The 14701-nt window shown below is 44.2% G+C and overlaps 1 protein-coding gene across 4 annotated transcripts in view; it reads left to right on the top strand.

Annotated features, from left to right (window-relative positions):
* The window catches only part of LOC141106563 (NACHT, LRR and PYD domains-containing protein 3-like), a 92366-nt gene that overhangs the window by 700 nt on the left and 76965 nt on the right, over positions 1 to 14701 (top strand). For 3 of the 4 annotated variants that reach the window (XM_073597433.1, XM_073597430.1, XM_073597429.1), the window contains exons 1-2: positions 912 to 1047; positions 7989 to 8046. In XM_073597433.1, coding sequence (XP_073453534.1) covers positions 8025 to 8046 — 22 coding nt within the window. In that variant the 5' untranslated portion in view covers positions 912 to 1047; positions 7989 to 8024. Of the gene's footprint in view, positions 1048 to 7988; positions 8047 to 14701 lie in introns of all 4 variants that reach the window. The other variant, XM_073597431.1, reaches the window with a different exon arrangement.

The following is a 14701-nucleotide window of genomic DNA, read 5'->3' as shown; positions in this document are numbered from 1 at the left end:
GAAAATCAAAAAAATTACGTAACCAAAAACGGTGCTTTGGGTTAACTTTATCTAAAAACTAAAAAATAAACACTATAAAAAAAAAAAATAATAATGGGTTCTTTGTGTTAACTTTACAAACCTAAAAAAAAAAAAAAAAAAAAAAAAAGGGGGAAAAAGTATTATTAGTATGGAAACATTGTTTTAAAAAGGCATACTATATCATTCATGAGATCAAAGAGAAAAAGAATCCAGAAATCAGTTTGGGAGAACTCTGATTATGAACAGCAAAACACCTTCGTTCTTTAGAGCCTTCGTAAAGAAGAAATAAAATGCGCTGCATTGAACGATCACAGATTTTGCAGCGTGATGAATGTGCTACCTACAATACGAACACTAGTTTTACTAGACCGAGTGCTTCCGTTTAGTTTTTGCTTATGAGCATGCGTCGTTTTTTTGTCCGTCGGACTAGCATACAGACGAGCGGACTTCGGGGTCCGTCGTACTTACGACGTAAAGATTTGAAGCATGCTTCAAATCTAAAGTCCGTCGGATTTTAGGCTAAAAAAGTCCGTTGAAAGTCCGGAGAAGCCCACACACGATCGGATTACCAGCCAGCTTTAGTCCGTCAGCGTCCGTTGGACTTTTGTAGACGAAAAGTCCGACCGTGTGTACGCGGCATTATACACTTCCCTGCTGACCTTTTATCTTCTGCCCCCCTGACATCTTTTACTACACCCCTAAATCAGACAGGCTAGATCCAGCCCTGGCCCCCAATTAGAAGCCTCTACTCATTGACATGAATTCAATGCACTTTGATGATCTGCCTTGTACTTTGCTTCTATTGTAGTTGAAGAAGAATTTCATCAGAAAACATCAGTACAGGAAACAGAAAAAAATATATTACCGCGCTTCACACAAGTACAGGAAAGGCGTGTTTTCTCATTTTAAACCACAGAGACATTTCCAGCTCATTCTGAGGTTGATTCAAGAAGCTGGAGGCCCGTGTGCCATGCTTGCAGCTGTATGTTACAGGACGGAGGTCTCCGGTAATCAGATCATTCCATGGTAGGAGCCTTTTATACTTCTTCTATCTGACACAACTTGTCCTCAAAGTTTCCCTTTCACCATTTTTGCCCTTAATGTAAACATTACTGCAGTTAAAATACAGAGCTGGGCCGAAGGGAAATTAGAAGAGGTCGCCATTTTGGGCTTTTCAACAAGAAATGGCAGGAGATGGAACCTATGCTGCTAAACTCTATAACAGCTCATGGAGGGGGAGGAAGTCACAGTTTGACCCTTTGGAGTAAAAACTACGACTTTTACAGGCCTCCAGCATCTTTTCTTTGTATGCCTCTAAACTCAGTTCAGTGTTAGCCTATGTGGCCGTGCATTTTGGGTGTTTAGATACATATTTTAACAGCAACATTTAGAGGCATAAAAGATACCGCAAGCTGCATATGGAGAGGTTCTTATGAGTGTAACTTACACCTTAATGCACCTAAGCATGTATAGACATGCATGAACGTACACTTATGTCCAAAAATTTATTCTAGTGCCTAGAATACATGAATGTTCTAGCCAATAGAATGAGGTTTATGCTCGATGCTTCTAAACCAATGGTTCTCAACTCCTCTCCTCAGGACCCACTAACAGGTCAGATTTTAAATATTACCTTGGGGAGATACAGAGTAGAATACTGCAATCACTGAGCAGCAAATGATATCACCTGTGATGTATTTCAGTTATCTTGCAAACATGGCCTGTTAATGTGTAAAATAAGTGAGGTACCTCGAGGCGTTACCTGGTCACGTTTTTCATCTTGCCTACGCCACGTCTGCTGCAGCTGGTTGTCGGTGGCTATTTTTATATTCTGATTTTATTCAATAAACGGTATTATGCTATGGATGTCCTTTGCTCTCTCTATATGTCCTGCTTTTATCCATGAGGAGGAAGGTTCCTACCATCTCCAGTCCAACTGATGTGAGCAGGCACAATCCTGCAAAAGCGCTATTTGACTATCTTTCCCAGGAAAGAGGTCAAATAGATCTGGTAAGCAGATCACTTATCCAGGCACATTGGCTGTCATTTGCCCTTTTTGGTGAAGGAATAATCACTATCTGTCTGAAGATATTATCACATTTGGGGATTGGGGTTTCATTGCTGTATATGGACTGTCCTTAAAGACTCTCACCGATTCACAATTTTTGTTATTTTGGATGGACTTCAGTGATCTATGTCCAGGTGGACAATTTGTGGACACACTCTCTTATATTTATTTTTGTTACTAAGAATGATTTTTTAGGATGCCTCATTGTTGGGTTTAGATCACATACCAGTCAATAATCATAGCTCCCCCTATCCTCACTTATTTACACATTACTAGGAGTATTTTCTTCTCTTAGGGGAGCAGCAGTTTTTTTTTTTGATTCATTTTGTATTTTATTATATTTTATTCTATTTAATGTTGGCGCGGCGTTTTCATATACATTCAAAACATGGCCTGTTAGTGGGTCCTGAGGACAGGAATTGAGAACCACTGTTCTCAACGCTATATGCCTGTAAATACCCATAAATGTGCATAAACACAAGTGAAAAATGTGAGATTAGGGGCATTTCCTTCAACTATAGTAGACCCTTATCCTAGATTAAGGTCTGATATAGATGTTAATAGGGAAACCCTCAGAAAAGAAAAAAAAAAGGAATGGAGTTTCTCCTAAAAATACATACCAAACCTTAATCCTTGATATGGGTGTGGAGTGGATGTCAAGATGGATCCCACAGTAAAAGTTAATGGCATGGGGTCCCCCCAAAAATCCATACCAAAACTTTTGAGTCTGGTAGAGATTTTAAGGTTGAACCCCAAGCACAAAAAAAAAACAGCCTGGGGTTTCCCCTAAAAATACATACCAGACCCTTATCCTTGATAAGGGTCTAGTGTGGATGTCAAGATGAACCCCACACTAAAAAACTAAATAAAATGCAATGGACACTTTGATTGTGATATGGATTTTAAGGTGGAACCCCATGCAAAAAACAAGTGAAAAAAGAGTGAGATCCCCGCAAAATCCATTAGTCGAGCATGCAGCCTGGCAGGCCAGGAAAAGGGGGAGATGAACATTCAGCCCCACTCCTGAAGCATACCAGGCTACATGTCCCCAACATGGGAGGATACCTTGCCAGGGAAGACAAGAGCCTTTTCCCTACAACCCTGGCCTGGTAGTTATGAGGGTCTGCAATCAGGGGCTTATCTGAATCTGGAAGCCCATTTTAAAAATAAAGGGGACACCAGATACTGGCCCCACCCCCTACAGGAATGAGTAAGGGGTACATAGTACTCATTGACTGAGGTAGAGAGACAAGCAGATGACGTCACAATCTCCACCTCAGCCAATTCATTAATAGAATACCAAGCTTTTTGTGAATAGCTGAGCAATGCTCAGCCCAACTTTATTTTATGAGAATGAGACGGGAAGTCCTCATCTCACTGCTGGAACAAAGAAAGTAACCCCCTCAAATGGGACTTTAATTGACCACCCACTCAAAAATGTATAAAAAGCAATCTTTAATGATATAGAGTAAAAAACATATAAAATCCACATAAGACAAAAATGCACAACGTATATTACATGGAAAATCGAACAAATGCTGTACACATGATTATCATACAATGTAAATGCCCAAATGCCCGATGCGTTTCCGGTATGAAATGTTCAAATACCTTCCTGAGGAAGGTATTTGAACATTTCATACCAGAAACGCGTCGGGCATTTGGGCATTTACATTGTATGATAATCATGTGTACAGCATTTGTTCGATTTTCCATGTAATATACGTTGTGCATTTTTGTCTTATGTGGATTTTATATGTTTTTACTCTATATCATTAACCACTTCAATACCAGGCACTTAGACACCTTCCCGCCCAGCCCAATTTTCAGCTTTCAGCGCTGTCGCAATTTGAATGACAATTGCGCGGTCATGCTACACTGTACCCAAACAAATTTTTATCATTTTGTTCCCACAAATAGAGCTTTCTTTTGGTGGTATTTGATCACCTCTGCGGTTTTTATTTTTTGCGCAACAAATAAAAAAAGACCGAAAATTTTGAAAAAAAAACAAGTTTTTCTTTGTTTCTGTTAAAACTTTTTGTAAATAAGTACGTTTTCTTCTTCAATGACGGGCACTGATATGGCTGCACTGATGGGCACTGATACGGCGGCACTGATGGGCACCGATGAGGTGGCACCAATGAGGTGGCACTGATGAGGTGGCACTGACGGGCACTGATGATGGGCACTGATAGGCGGCACTGATGGGCACTGATAGGCGGCACTGATGGGCACTGATAGGTGGCACTGATAGGTGGCACAGGTATGCGGCACTGATGGGCACTCATAGGTGGCATGGATGGGCACTTCTAGGCGGCAGTGATGGGCATTCATAGGTGGCATTGATGGGCACTCGTAGGTGGCATTGATGGTTACTTATGGGTGGCACTGATAGATGGCACAGATGGGCATTGATGGGCACTGATATATGGGCACTGATGGGCACAGATGGGCACTGACAGGTGGCATGAATGGACACTGATGGGTGGCACTGATGGCACTGCTTGTTTGCAGTGATGCCCCTAAGGGTGGCATTGCTGGGCATCACTGCAACATAATGGTGCCAATCAGTGCCCATTTGTGGGCACTGATTGGCACAGATTTGGCACACTGGGCACATGTGGATGGCCATGGGGTACATACCTGGCCATCCACATGTTGCCCCTTCCCTGGTGGTCCTAGTGGCGATCCCTGGTGGTCCAGTGTGGTGATCTGAGGGGGGGCTGCACTGATAAACAATCAGCGCAGACCCCCCTGCCAGGAGAGCCGCCGATCGGCTCTCCTCTACTCACGTCTGTCAGACGCGAGTGAGGAAGAGCCGATCAACGGCTCTTCCTAATGACAGCGTGATCAGCCGTGATTGGACACGACTGATCACGTGGTAAGGAGCCTCCGCCGGAGGCTCTTTACCAAGATCGGTGGAGTGGTGTGTCAGACTGACACACCGCTCCACCGATCGCCGCGATGCGCGCCCCCGGGGGCGCGCTGCAGCATGTTATCCTGCTGGACGTCATATGACGTCCAGTCAGGATAACAGGACCACTTCCCGGATGTCAATCCGCTATAGGGCGGGCGGGAAGTGGTTAAAGATTGCTTTTTATACATTTTTGAGTGGGTGGTCTGTTAAAGTCCCATTTGAGGGGGTTACTTTCTTTGTTCCTATTGACAGGGATGGGATCACCACGCTCTATGTGATATGATGGGAGCCTCTCTTTTTTTCTATTTTCTCATCTCACTGCTGGAGCACATCGCTGTATACTGTATGAAGCTGAGGCTATATACAGGTAATACACCATGCCCAGTAGGTGTACCTGTTAGTGCTGTAAATACAGTGCCTTGAAAAAGTATTCATACCACTTGAAATGTTCCACATTTTGTCATGTTACAACCAAAAATGTAAATGTATTTTATTGGGATTTTATGTGATAGACCAACACAAAGTGGCACATAATTATGAAGTGGAAGGAAAATGATAAATGGTTTTCCACATTTTTTACAAATAAATATTTGAAAAGTGTTGAAAAGTGCATTTGTATTCAGCCCCCTTTACTCTGACACCCCTAACTTAAATCTAATGAAACCAATTGCCTGTGTAAAATTTAATCTTAGTATAAATACAGCTTTACTGTGAAGCCCTCGGAGGTTTGTTAGAGAACCTTAGCGATCAAACAGCATCATGAAGGTCAAGGAACACACCAGACAGGTCAGGGATAAAGTTGTGGAGAAGTTTAAAGCAAGGTTAAGTTATAAAACAATATCCCAAGCTTTGAACATTTGAACATTTCACGGAGCACTGTTCAATCCACCACCTGAAAATGGAAAGAGTATGGCACAACTGTAAGCCTACCAAGACATGTCAGTCCACCTAAACTGACAGGCTGGGCAAGGAGATCATTCATCAGAGAAGCAGCCAAGGGGCCCATGGCAACTCTGGAGGAGCTGCAGAGATCCACAGCTCAGATGGGAGAATCTGTCCACAGGACAACTATTAGTCGTGCTCTGCACAAATCTGCCCTTTATTGAAGAGTGTCAAGAAGAAAGCCATAAAATGTCCTTTTTGCAGTTTGCGAGAAGCCATGTGGGGGACACAAAAAAAATTTGGAAGAAGGTGCTCTGGTCAAATGAGACCAAAATTAAACTTTTTGGCCTAAAAGCAAAACGCTATATGTGACGGAAAACTAACACCGCACATCACCCGAAACACACCATCCCCACCGTGAAACATGGTGGTGGCAGCATCATGTTGTGGGGATGCTTTTCTTCAGCAGGGACAGGAAAACCGTCAGAGTTTATGGGAAGATGGATGGAGCCAAATACAGGGCAATCTTAGAAACAAACCTGTTAAGAGTCTTCAAAAGACTTGAGACTGGGGCGGGAGGTTCACCTTCCAGCAGGACAACATACAGCCAGAGCTACAATGGAATGGTTTAGATCAAAGCATATTCATGTGTTAGAATGGGCCAGTCAAAGTCCAGACCTAAATCCAATTGAGAATCTGTGGCAAAACAGAGCTTGACAGAGCTTGAGCTATTTTTTAAGGAAGAATGAGCAAGGATGTCACTCTCTAGATGTGCAAAGCTGGTAGAGACATCCCCAAAAAGAATGATTTTATGCTCAAATTTTTCTAAACGGCGTACACCTGTAAACGCCAATAAAATCACATACATGTAAGTGAAAATGTAAGATTAGAGGCATTTTTTTCTGCCAACTTCTGCCAGAATATATTCAGTGCATAAATTCATATGCCTGTGTGCATGAAGCTTTTTGCTGGTAAATTGCCAGGAAATGACAGCACCCGGTTGTCTCATTCTGTTAGTAAACACAGTGACTGGTCAGCGCCTTCATCTATATTAGACCCTTTTCCTAGATGAGGGTCTGATATAGATGGTAATAGGAGACCCCATGCTAAAAAAGAAAAACAAAAAAGGTTCCCTGTAAAAATACATACCAGACCTTTATCTTTGTCCGATGTTGATGTCAAGGTGGACCCCACAAAAAAAATATTAGAAATAAAATTTTAGAAATGGTCACTGCCAGCCCCTCTATTATAGCCAGGCATACCACACTGTATAAGTATTTTATTAAAACGAGGCATGTAAAGACCATTTTAGAGCCATCTTCAGGCCGGTCACGTGAATCATGGCCGGTCTCCAGGGCTACTGCAGGAGGGACTGAGCGCCCATGTGACCTCCCCGGCTGACATTGTGAGTCATGTAACCGGCCTGAAGATAGAACCAAAAAGTTATTTACATGCCTCGTTTTAATAAAACACTTATACAGGTGTGGTATGCCTGGCTATAATAGAGGGGCTGCCAGTGATTTACACTTTTGGGTTAACAACCACTTTAAGGTGGAGTCCCATGCAAAAAAAAAAGTATAAAAGCATTAGGTTCCCTCCAAAATCCATTCCAGACACTTAGCCAAGCATGCAGCCTGGCTGTCCAGGAAAGGGGGTAAAACAAACATGCAGTCCCCCTCCTGAACCATGCCAGGCCCCATGCTATCAGCATGGGTGGGTACCTTGCCAGGGAGGACCATCTGAAAGGCATCTCGACCCCTGTTGATGAGTACAAAGGCCTATTCCCAACAACCATGGTCTGTGGCTGTACCCCACTTTAATAATAATGGGGCCCCAGATACTTGCCCCACCTCCTATGTGAATGATTATGGAGTATATAGTACTTCTTGGCTGAGGTGAAGAGGCAGACGGATGACATCATGATCTCCACCTCAGCCAATTAATTTAAAGAATACCAAAAGAGACACAAACCCTCAGAAAGGAAGCCATACATTGGGCATGTTAGGCAAAGGCCAAATTCCCCCTAGAGTTCATAGATTCCATTGTAGGTAAATGTGTTGTCATTATTGTCAGACTGTTTGATATTTGTGTTTCTTCTAGGTGATGTAAGCTCCGGTCTTCTCCTACCCTGGTGTCATGGCGGCCTCATCCTCACAAGGTATGCCTGTTTATAGCAACTATTTTCTACAATGTATTCCTCCATATTTCATCTCCAAACATAAAGGAAACTATAAAACCTGACGGGTGTAACAGGATGTGTAATCAGATACATGAAGAGACAGAGGGTAAGGCCACATGCACATTGGGTGTTTAGCAACGATGTGTGAGGCCTAAATGTAACTTGCAATTTGTAAAAAAAGTAAGAATGCCTTAATGCAAATCAGGGCCAGGGTGGTAAGCATCATGCATACACTGCAGCATAATAATTTAGATAAAATTGATCATAAAAGCTTCACAAATATGGGCTCTTCACAGCCATGTCTCTATCATGCAATCAGGGTAACATGTGGCTACTTTACAAAGTCTCTATAACCACAGAGAGTCTAGCTGAGAATCATTACTTGAGTAAAACAGGAGAGAACACAAACCGCTAATTGCACATATCCTTATAAACAGCATCCTTCACAGTAAAGTCCAAAGTAGTTCTGATGACACAGGTGAACAGCTGGAGGGATCTCAAGAACCAAGGACAGGGGGAGGGGTCAACCCACTTAACCACTGGGCACTTAAAACCCTCTTCCTAACTAGACCAATTTTCAGCGTTCGGTACTCTCACACTTTGAATGAAAATTCCTCAGTCATGCAACACTGTACCCATTTGAAAAGTTTGTCCTTTTTAACACAAATAGAGCTTTCTTTTGGTGGTATTTAATCACCGCTTTTTTTTTTTTTGCGCTATAAATTAAAAAAGACTGAAAATTCAGTAAAAAAAAAAAAATGTTTGTTTCTGTTAAAATTTATTGCAGAGTATTGGTGAGTATTGGCGAGTATTGGCAGAGTATTGCATAGTATTGCAGAGTATTGCATAGTATTGCAGAGTATGGCAGAGCAGCCCTCAAAAAATTGCACTCGCTTGCTCGGATTTTGCGAGTGCATTTTGAGGGCTGCTGAGGAAGGGCTGCCTGGAGCGGGGGAAGCACCGCTAGCAGCCTGGGTGGAAAGGGAGTCCTTCTCCCAACGATCACGGATGGTTGAGAGAGAGAGAGCAGCCCGGATGTTCAGAGTGCAGTGCGGGGAACACAGTGATCTCTCCCCCTCTCTCTCTCTCCTCTCACACTGTACCAATCGGTACAGAGAGGGGAGGGAGTAACCGGCGTCATGACATGACGCCGGTTTCTTTACAAGTGATGCTCCCTCATTTGACAGAGCGATCACATGGTAAACGGCCGCTATCAGCGGCCATTTACCGTGATCCGTGATGTGACAGGTCCCCCGGACCCAGCGGTCATGGAAGTTTCGGGGTGCATGCCCCAGGGGGCGCGTGGGAGCGTGATTCTCTGAGGACGTCCCATAGACGCCCACCCAAAATAAGCTGACCACGCTGTAGCCGTCTTTCGGCTATGGCCCGGTCGGCATGTGGTTAAACAATCGGGAGTTACTTCTCACAGTAGTTCTTCCAGAGAAGCTGTGTGCTATTGGGCTCTGGCCCAGCTGCCTCCACACTGGTTCTGACAGTGGAGAGCTTCTCACCTGGCTGCAGATCACTTGCTCAGCTATCTCTGCCTCCTCAGGTGTGGTCTCCCTGCTGAGGGGGAGAAGCAGAAACAGTTATCTATACTGGGCATGTTCAAAAGCCCAGGGAGTTCTGGGAAAATGAATTAAAGGGGCCTGCATCTGAGCTAAGTAAAAAAATGGGCAGTCCAATGCACTCCAATGGTGAGGTGACCCAAAAGCAATCCAACAGCTTTTCATTGGACCATTACGAAGCACAATAAAGTCTTCCTTAAATAGAAGAAATCCCTGTTCCTCACATTCATCACAGGTCCAAAGAAAACTTATTTCCCTTCATTAAAAAATAGTGGGCACAGCAGTGAAATGATTCCTTTATGCCCAATTGGCTAAAAGAAAACCCAGAGCCACAGGTGAATAGTACAGATGGAGCTCAATATTAGGAAGCCACTTATTATAGAGCAGTTTATCCAACTGTCCATCCAGAGCCTCTGGTTTATAGACCAGGTACATCCTAAATATAGAGCAATATATCCAACTGTCCATCCAGAGCCTCTGGTTTATAGACCGGATACATCCTAAATATAGAGCAATGTATCCAACTGTCCATCCAGAGCCTCTGGTTTATAGACCGGATACATCCTAAATATAGAACCATTTATCCAACTGTCCATCCAGAGCCGCTGGTTCTACTTATCAACATTACATTCATCTCTTTGCGATGTGTAGAATAGTGCCACAGCAATAATGACATTTCTAATGGAAAAAATTTAATTCAAACTTGCTCGCAGCTGTAATGTATTTCCGACTCACGCCAATATACAGTAGATTAAAAACCAGGGGAAAAAATGGCTCTCGGACCGCCCCTAGTCCATAACAGGCCCTTCCCATCTGGTATGGATATTAAGAGAAGCTCCTCGCCACAATTGAAAAAAAAATCCATACCAGACTCTTATCCGAGCATGCAGACTGGAGGTCAGGATAGGGGGGGACATACCAGACCACATTCTCTCAAGATGGGGGGTGGGTGCTTTGGGGCAGAGAAGGCTATGCGCCCCCCACCCCAAAGCACCTTGTCAAAATTTTTATTTTAGAACAATAAATTGGGACGACTTTTAGAACAAAGAATTGGAACAACTTATATACACTCCAGTATATACAGATATCTCTTCCTCCAGCACAACTCTTACTGCAGACCATTACTCCTCAGCGCCTCCAGCACTCTACTTGCTTAAGCTCCCAGGCACAGCTAGCACCGAATGGTTAGGTCTGACACTGGCTCAGCCAGGCCTTAGCAACTGCCTTTTGCAGGCAGGGACTGTGGGCCCCTTTTCAGTGTGGTAATGAACTGTATTATATATACTATACAGACTACACTATATACTCAGAACTGTATTATATATACTATACGGATTGCACTATATTCTCTGAACTGTATTATATATACCACACTAACTGCACTATATACTCTGAACTGTATTATATATACTATACGGACTGCACTATATACTCTAAACTGTATTATATATACTATACGGACTGCACTATATACTCTGAACTGTATTATATATACCACACTAACTGCACTATATACTCTGAACTGTATTATATATAAAATATGGACTTCACTATATACTCTCAACTGTATTATATATATGTAGTGGGCACCTATTTTTACACAGGTGACCTTTATTGTTAGTTTTCTATGTCAGGTAAATTTAGACAGGCTTGTGCTGTAGCAGCAGGCCTGTTTGTTAATTTCTATATTTGAGTGGCAGGTGTTTGTATTCGAGTCCCGGCCAATCATTGATTTGTTTGGACAAGGCCCGGAACTCTGATCTAAAAGCTGAGTCACATGATCAGCCGGGGTCCTGTCTTGCTGTTTGCCGTGAGAGCCGGAGTGGTTCCCGGACGGGAGAGGTCCCCCCTCCAGGGAGCCAACGGAGCTTCGCCCTATCCAGATGCGTGGAGGTCTGGTCCTCATGGAGGAACAGGCGATATCCTGCAGCATGTAGTTTTGGATGTCGTAGGCCGCCCCTGCGGGGAGGGGAGCGGGCCACAGACAGACAGAGAAACCGGGAATCATTTTGGATGAAGTGGCAGCAAAACGGAAGGAAACTGGGCGATCGATCGTTTATGAGTGGCACATGTTCAACATCGCCCTGGGATTCCAATCAGTCAATCAAGGAGGTGATCAGAATGACTCTCTTGTAATTTAATCTGAAAGTACCATGCAAGTGGGAAGTAGTGGCAAAGAGGTAGCGGTGAAGCTATATGCACACACAGAGAAATGGATTGTTCCTATTTAGTCATCCAGATGAAGAAGTTATTCAGAGTCACTCTTTATCATTTAATTCTCTATTAAATCTACTTCCATCTTCCCTGATCAAAGTGATCGTTTGAAATGTTTTGTCTGACCATCCGCAATTATTCTTTGATGTTTCCTGTAAGAACCATGTTAAGATGACAATGCAACAAAGAGAGCATTTCAGAGGAAGTCCTTCTCCTATCCCAGTTTGTGTTAATGAATAAAGTGTTAAAAAAAGCAATAAGGACTGTGACTTTGAATCTATGGGCTGCGAGGGTTGAGTGGTAAATGTGAATTATGGATATAGCCAATTCTAAGCCGCTCCTTCGGGGGTAAGCGCTACATATACTATACGGACTGCACTATATACTCTGACCTGTATTATATATACTACACTGATTGCACTATATACTCTGAACTGTATTATATATATATACTACACTAATTGCACTATATACTCTGAACTGTATAATATATATATATATATATATATATATATATATATATATTCACTACACTGACTGCACACTACACTAACTACCTGCCTAATCTCCATTCATTCACTATATACAGTCGTCGTGTAAGCAGCAGCCTTATATAGTGTGGGGTGTGGACTTAGCACCTGAGCCATGATTGACCTAAAGCACCCTGCCTTTGGCCAATCATGGCTGTCACAGCACATCATGCTGTGATTGGAGAAAGCATGCAGGTCAGGTGCATGCTTTGGCCAATCAGCAGCCATCAATGCACTGCGACTTGCCACGAGCACCCCATATGTTCATTTATTCTATGAACAAACGAACAGCTGATGTTCGAATCGAACATACGTTCGCCCCGAACATTGAGCCCATCCCTAGTGTCCTGTCCAATGCAATATTCCTTGTCCCATGCAATGTGCTCTGTCCCATGTAATGTGCCCTGTGCTCTATCCCTTGTCCCACATAATGTGCCCTGCTCCCATGTAATGTGCCCTGCTCCCACGTAATGTGCCCTGCTCCCATGTAATGTGTCCTGCTCCCACATAATATGCCCTGCTCCCGTGTGATGTTCCCTGCTCTCGTGTGATGTTCTCCGATACCATGTAATGTGCCCTTCCTCCATGTAATGTGCCCTGCTCCCACGTAATGTGCCCTGCCTCCATGTAATGTGTCCTGCTCCCATGTAATGTGCCCTACCCTCATGTAATGTGGCCCGCTCCCACAAAATGTGGCCTGCTCCCACATAATGTACTCTGCTCCCATGTAATGTGCCCTACCCTCATGTAATGTGGCCTGCTCCCACAAAATGTGGCCTGCTCCCACATAATGTACTCTGCTCTCATGTAATGTACTCTGCTCTCATGTAATGTGCTCTGCTCCCACATATTGTGCCCCTGCTTCCCCCTCATGTAGTGTGCCCTCTTGAACCCCTGTAACCTGCCCTGCTCCCCCCCCCCCACACACACACACACTGTTTATCTAAATTTGAACGGACCATCTCAACAAAAAAAGAAAGCACAAGTTTAACATTAAATACTGTAGGTACATTTTAATATTTATTATTTTATTTAATGCTATGCCTAAAAATAATTGTTGTTATTATCAACAGCTCGCTGATCATACCAATGTTCCATGAGCTGTAGACCTGAACATTATTTCAGGGGTTCCTTGAGATCTCAAACTTTTTGCCAGGGGTTCCTTAAAGGTAAAAAGGTCTAGAAACACTGGTTTGGTAGTGCAGACCTTTTTAATCACTTATTAACCGCTTGCCGACTGGCTCATGCCGATGTACGTCACCAGAAGGGCACGTACAGGCATATTAACGTACCTGTATTTTGCCCTTTAATACACGACTTGTGGGCGCGTGCACGCCTGCCGTGAGCCCCGTGAGTGTGATCGCGGGTCCCGCGGACTCGATGTCCATGGGGATACCCGCGATCATCTCACGGAGAAGAAGAATGGGGAAATGCTGATGTAAACAAGCATTTCCCCGTTCTGCCTAGTGACACTGATCACAGCACCCTGTAATCGGAAGCGGTGATCAGTGTCGTGTCACACATAACCCATCCCCCACAGTTAGAACACATCCCTAGGACACACTTAAAGCGGAGTTCCACCCAAAAGTGGAACTTCCGCTCATCGGATTCCTCCCCCCCTCCGGTGTCACAGTTGGCACCTTTCAGGGGGGAGGGGGGTGCAGACACCTGTCTAAGACAGATATCTGCACCCACTTCTGGGAATAGATTCCCATGGGAGTCATGCAGTGGCGTAGCGTGAGGGGTGCAGGGGGTGCCGTGGCCCCGGGCGCGACATTTAGGGGGGCACAATTTTGTGCCAGTAGTGTCACTACTGGCTGCCTCCTCCTAATTTATTTTCCTGTGTCCCCCGCGCTCCGCCGCCATGTCTAGTGTTTGGCGCCCTGTGATTGGGCGTATGGGGGTCATGTGCGGCATGGGGCTGGCCTATCCACGATCACAGTTGCTCCTGAAGTCCCGCCTCCGCACATGACCTCCATTCGCCCAATCACAGTGCGCCGGGAAAAATGAATATGGTGGCCGGAGCACAGGGGAGACGAGCACTGGAGAGTGTGAGCGCCGGGGCAGCTGTCTTCTCATCCTCCTCCTCCAGACCGATGCAAGACAATAAGGTGAGAAATAGATAAACACGGGGGGAGGGAGAAGGAGAAGAGACAGGCGCCATATATGTAGTGTCAGTATAGGAAGACTAGGCAGGACAGTATAGTGTACAGTGTAGTATAGTGGTCAGTATAGTGTAGTGGACAGTTTAGTGTAGTGGACAGTGTAGTGTAGTGGACAATGTAGTATAGTGGTCAGTGTAGTATTGTGGTCAGTATAGTG

This window comes from Aquarana catesbeiana, linkage group LG08, assembly GCF_042186555.1.
Source record: "Aquarana catesbeiana isolate 2022-GZ linkage group LG08, ASM4218655v1, whole genome shotgun sequence".
Classification (NCBI taxonomy): Eukaryota; Metazoa; Chordata; class Amphibia; order Anura; family Ranidae; genus Aquarana; species Aquarana catesbeiana.
Note: the sequence above shows the minus strand (reverse complement) of the source record. Positions and strands in the feature narration are given on the sequence as shown.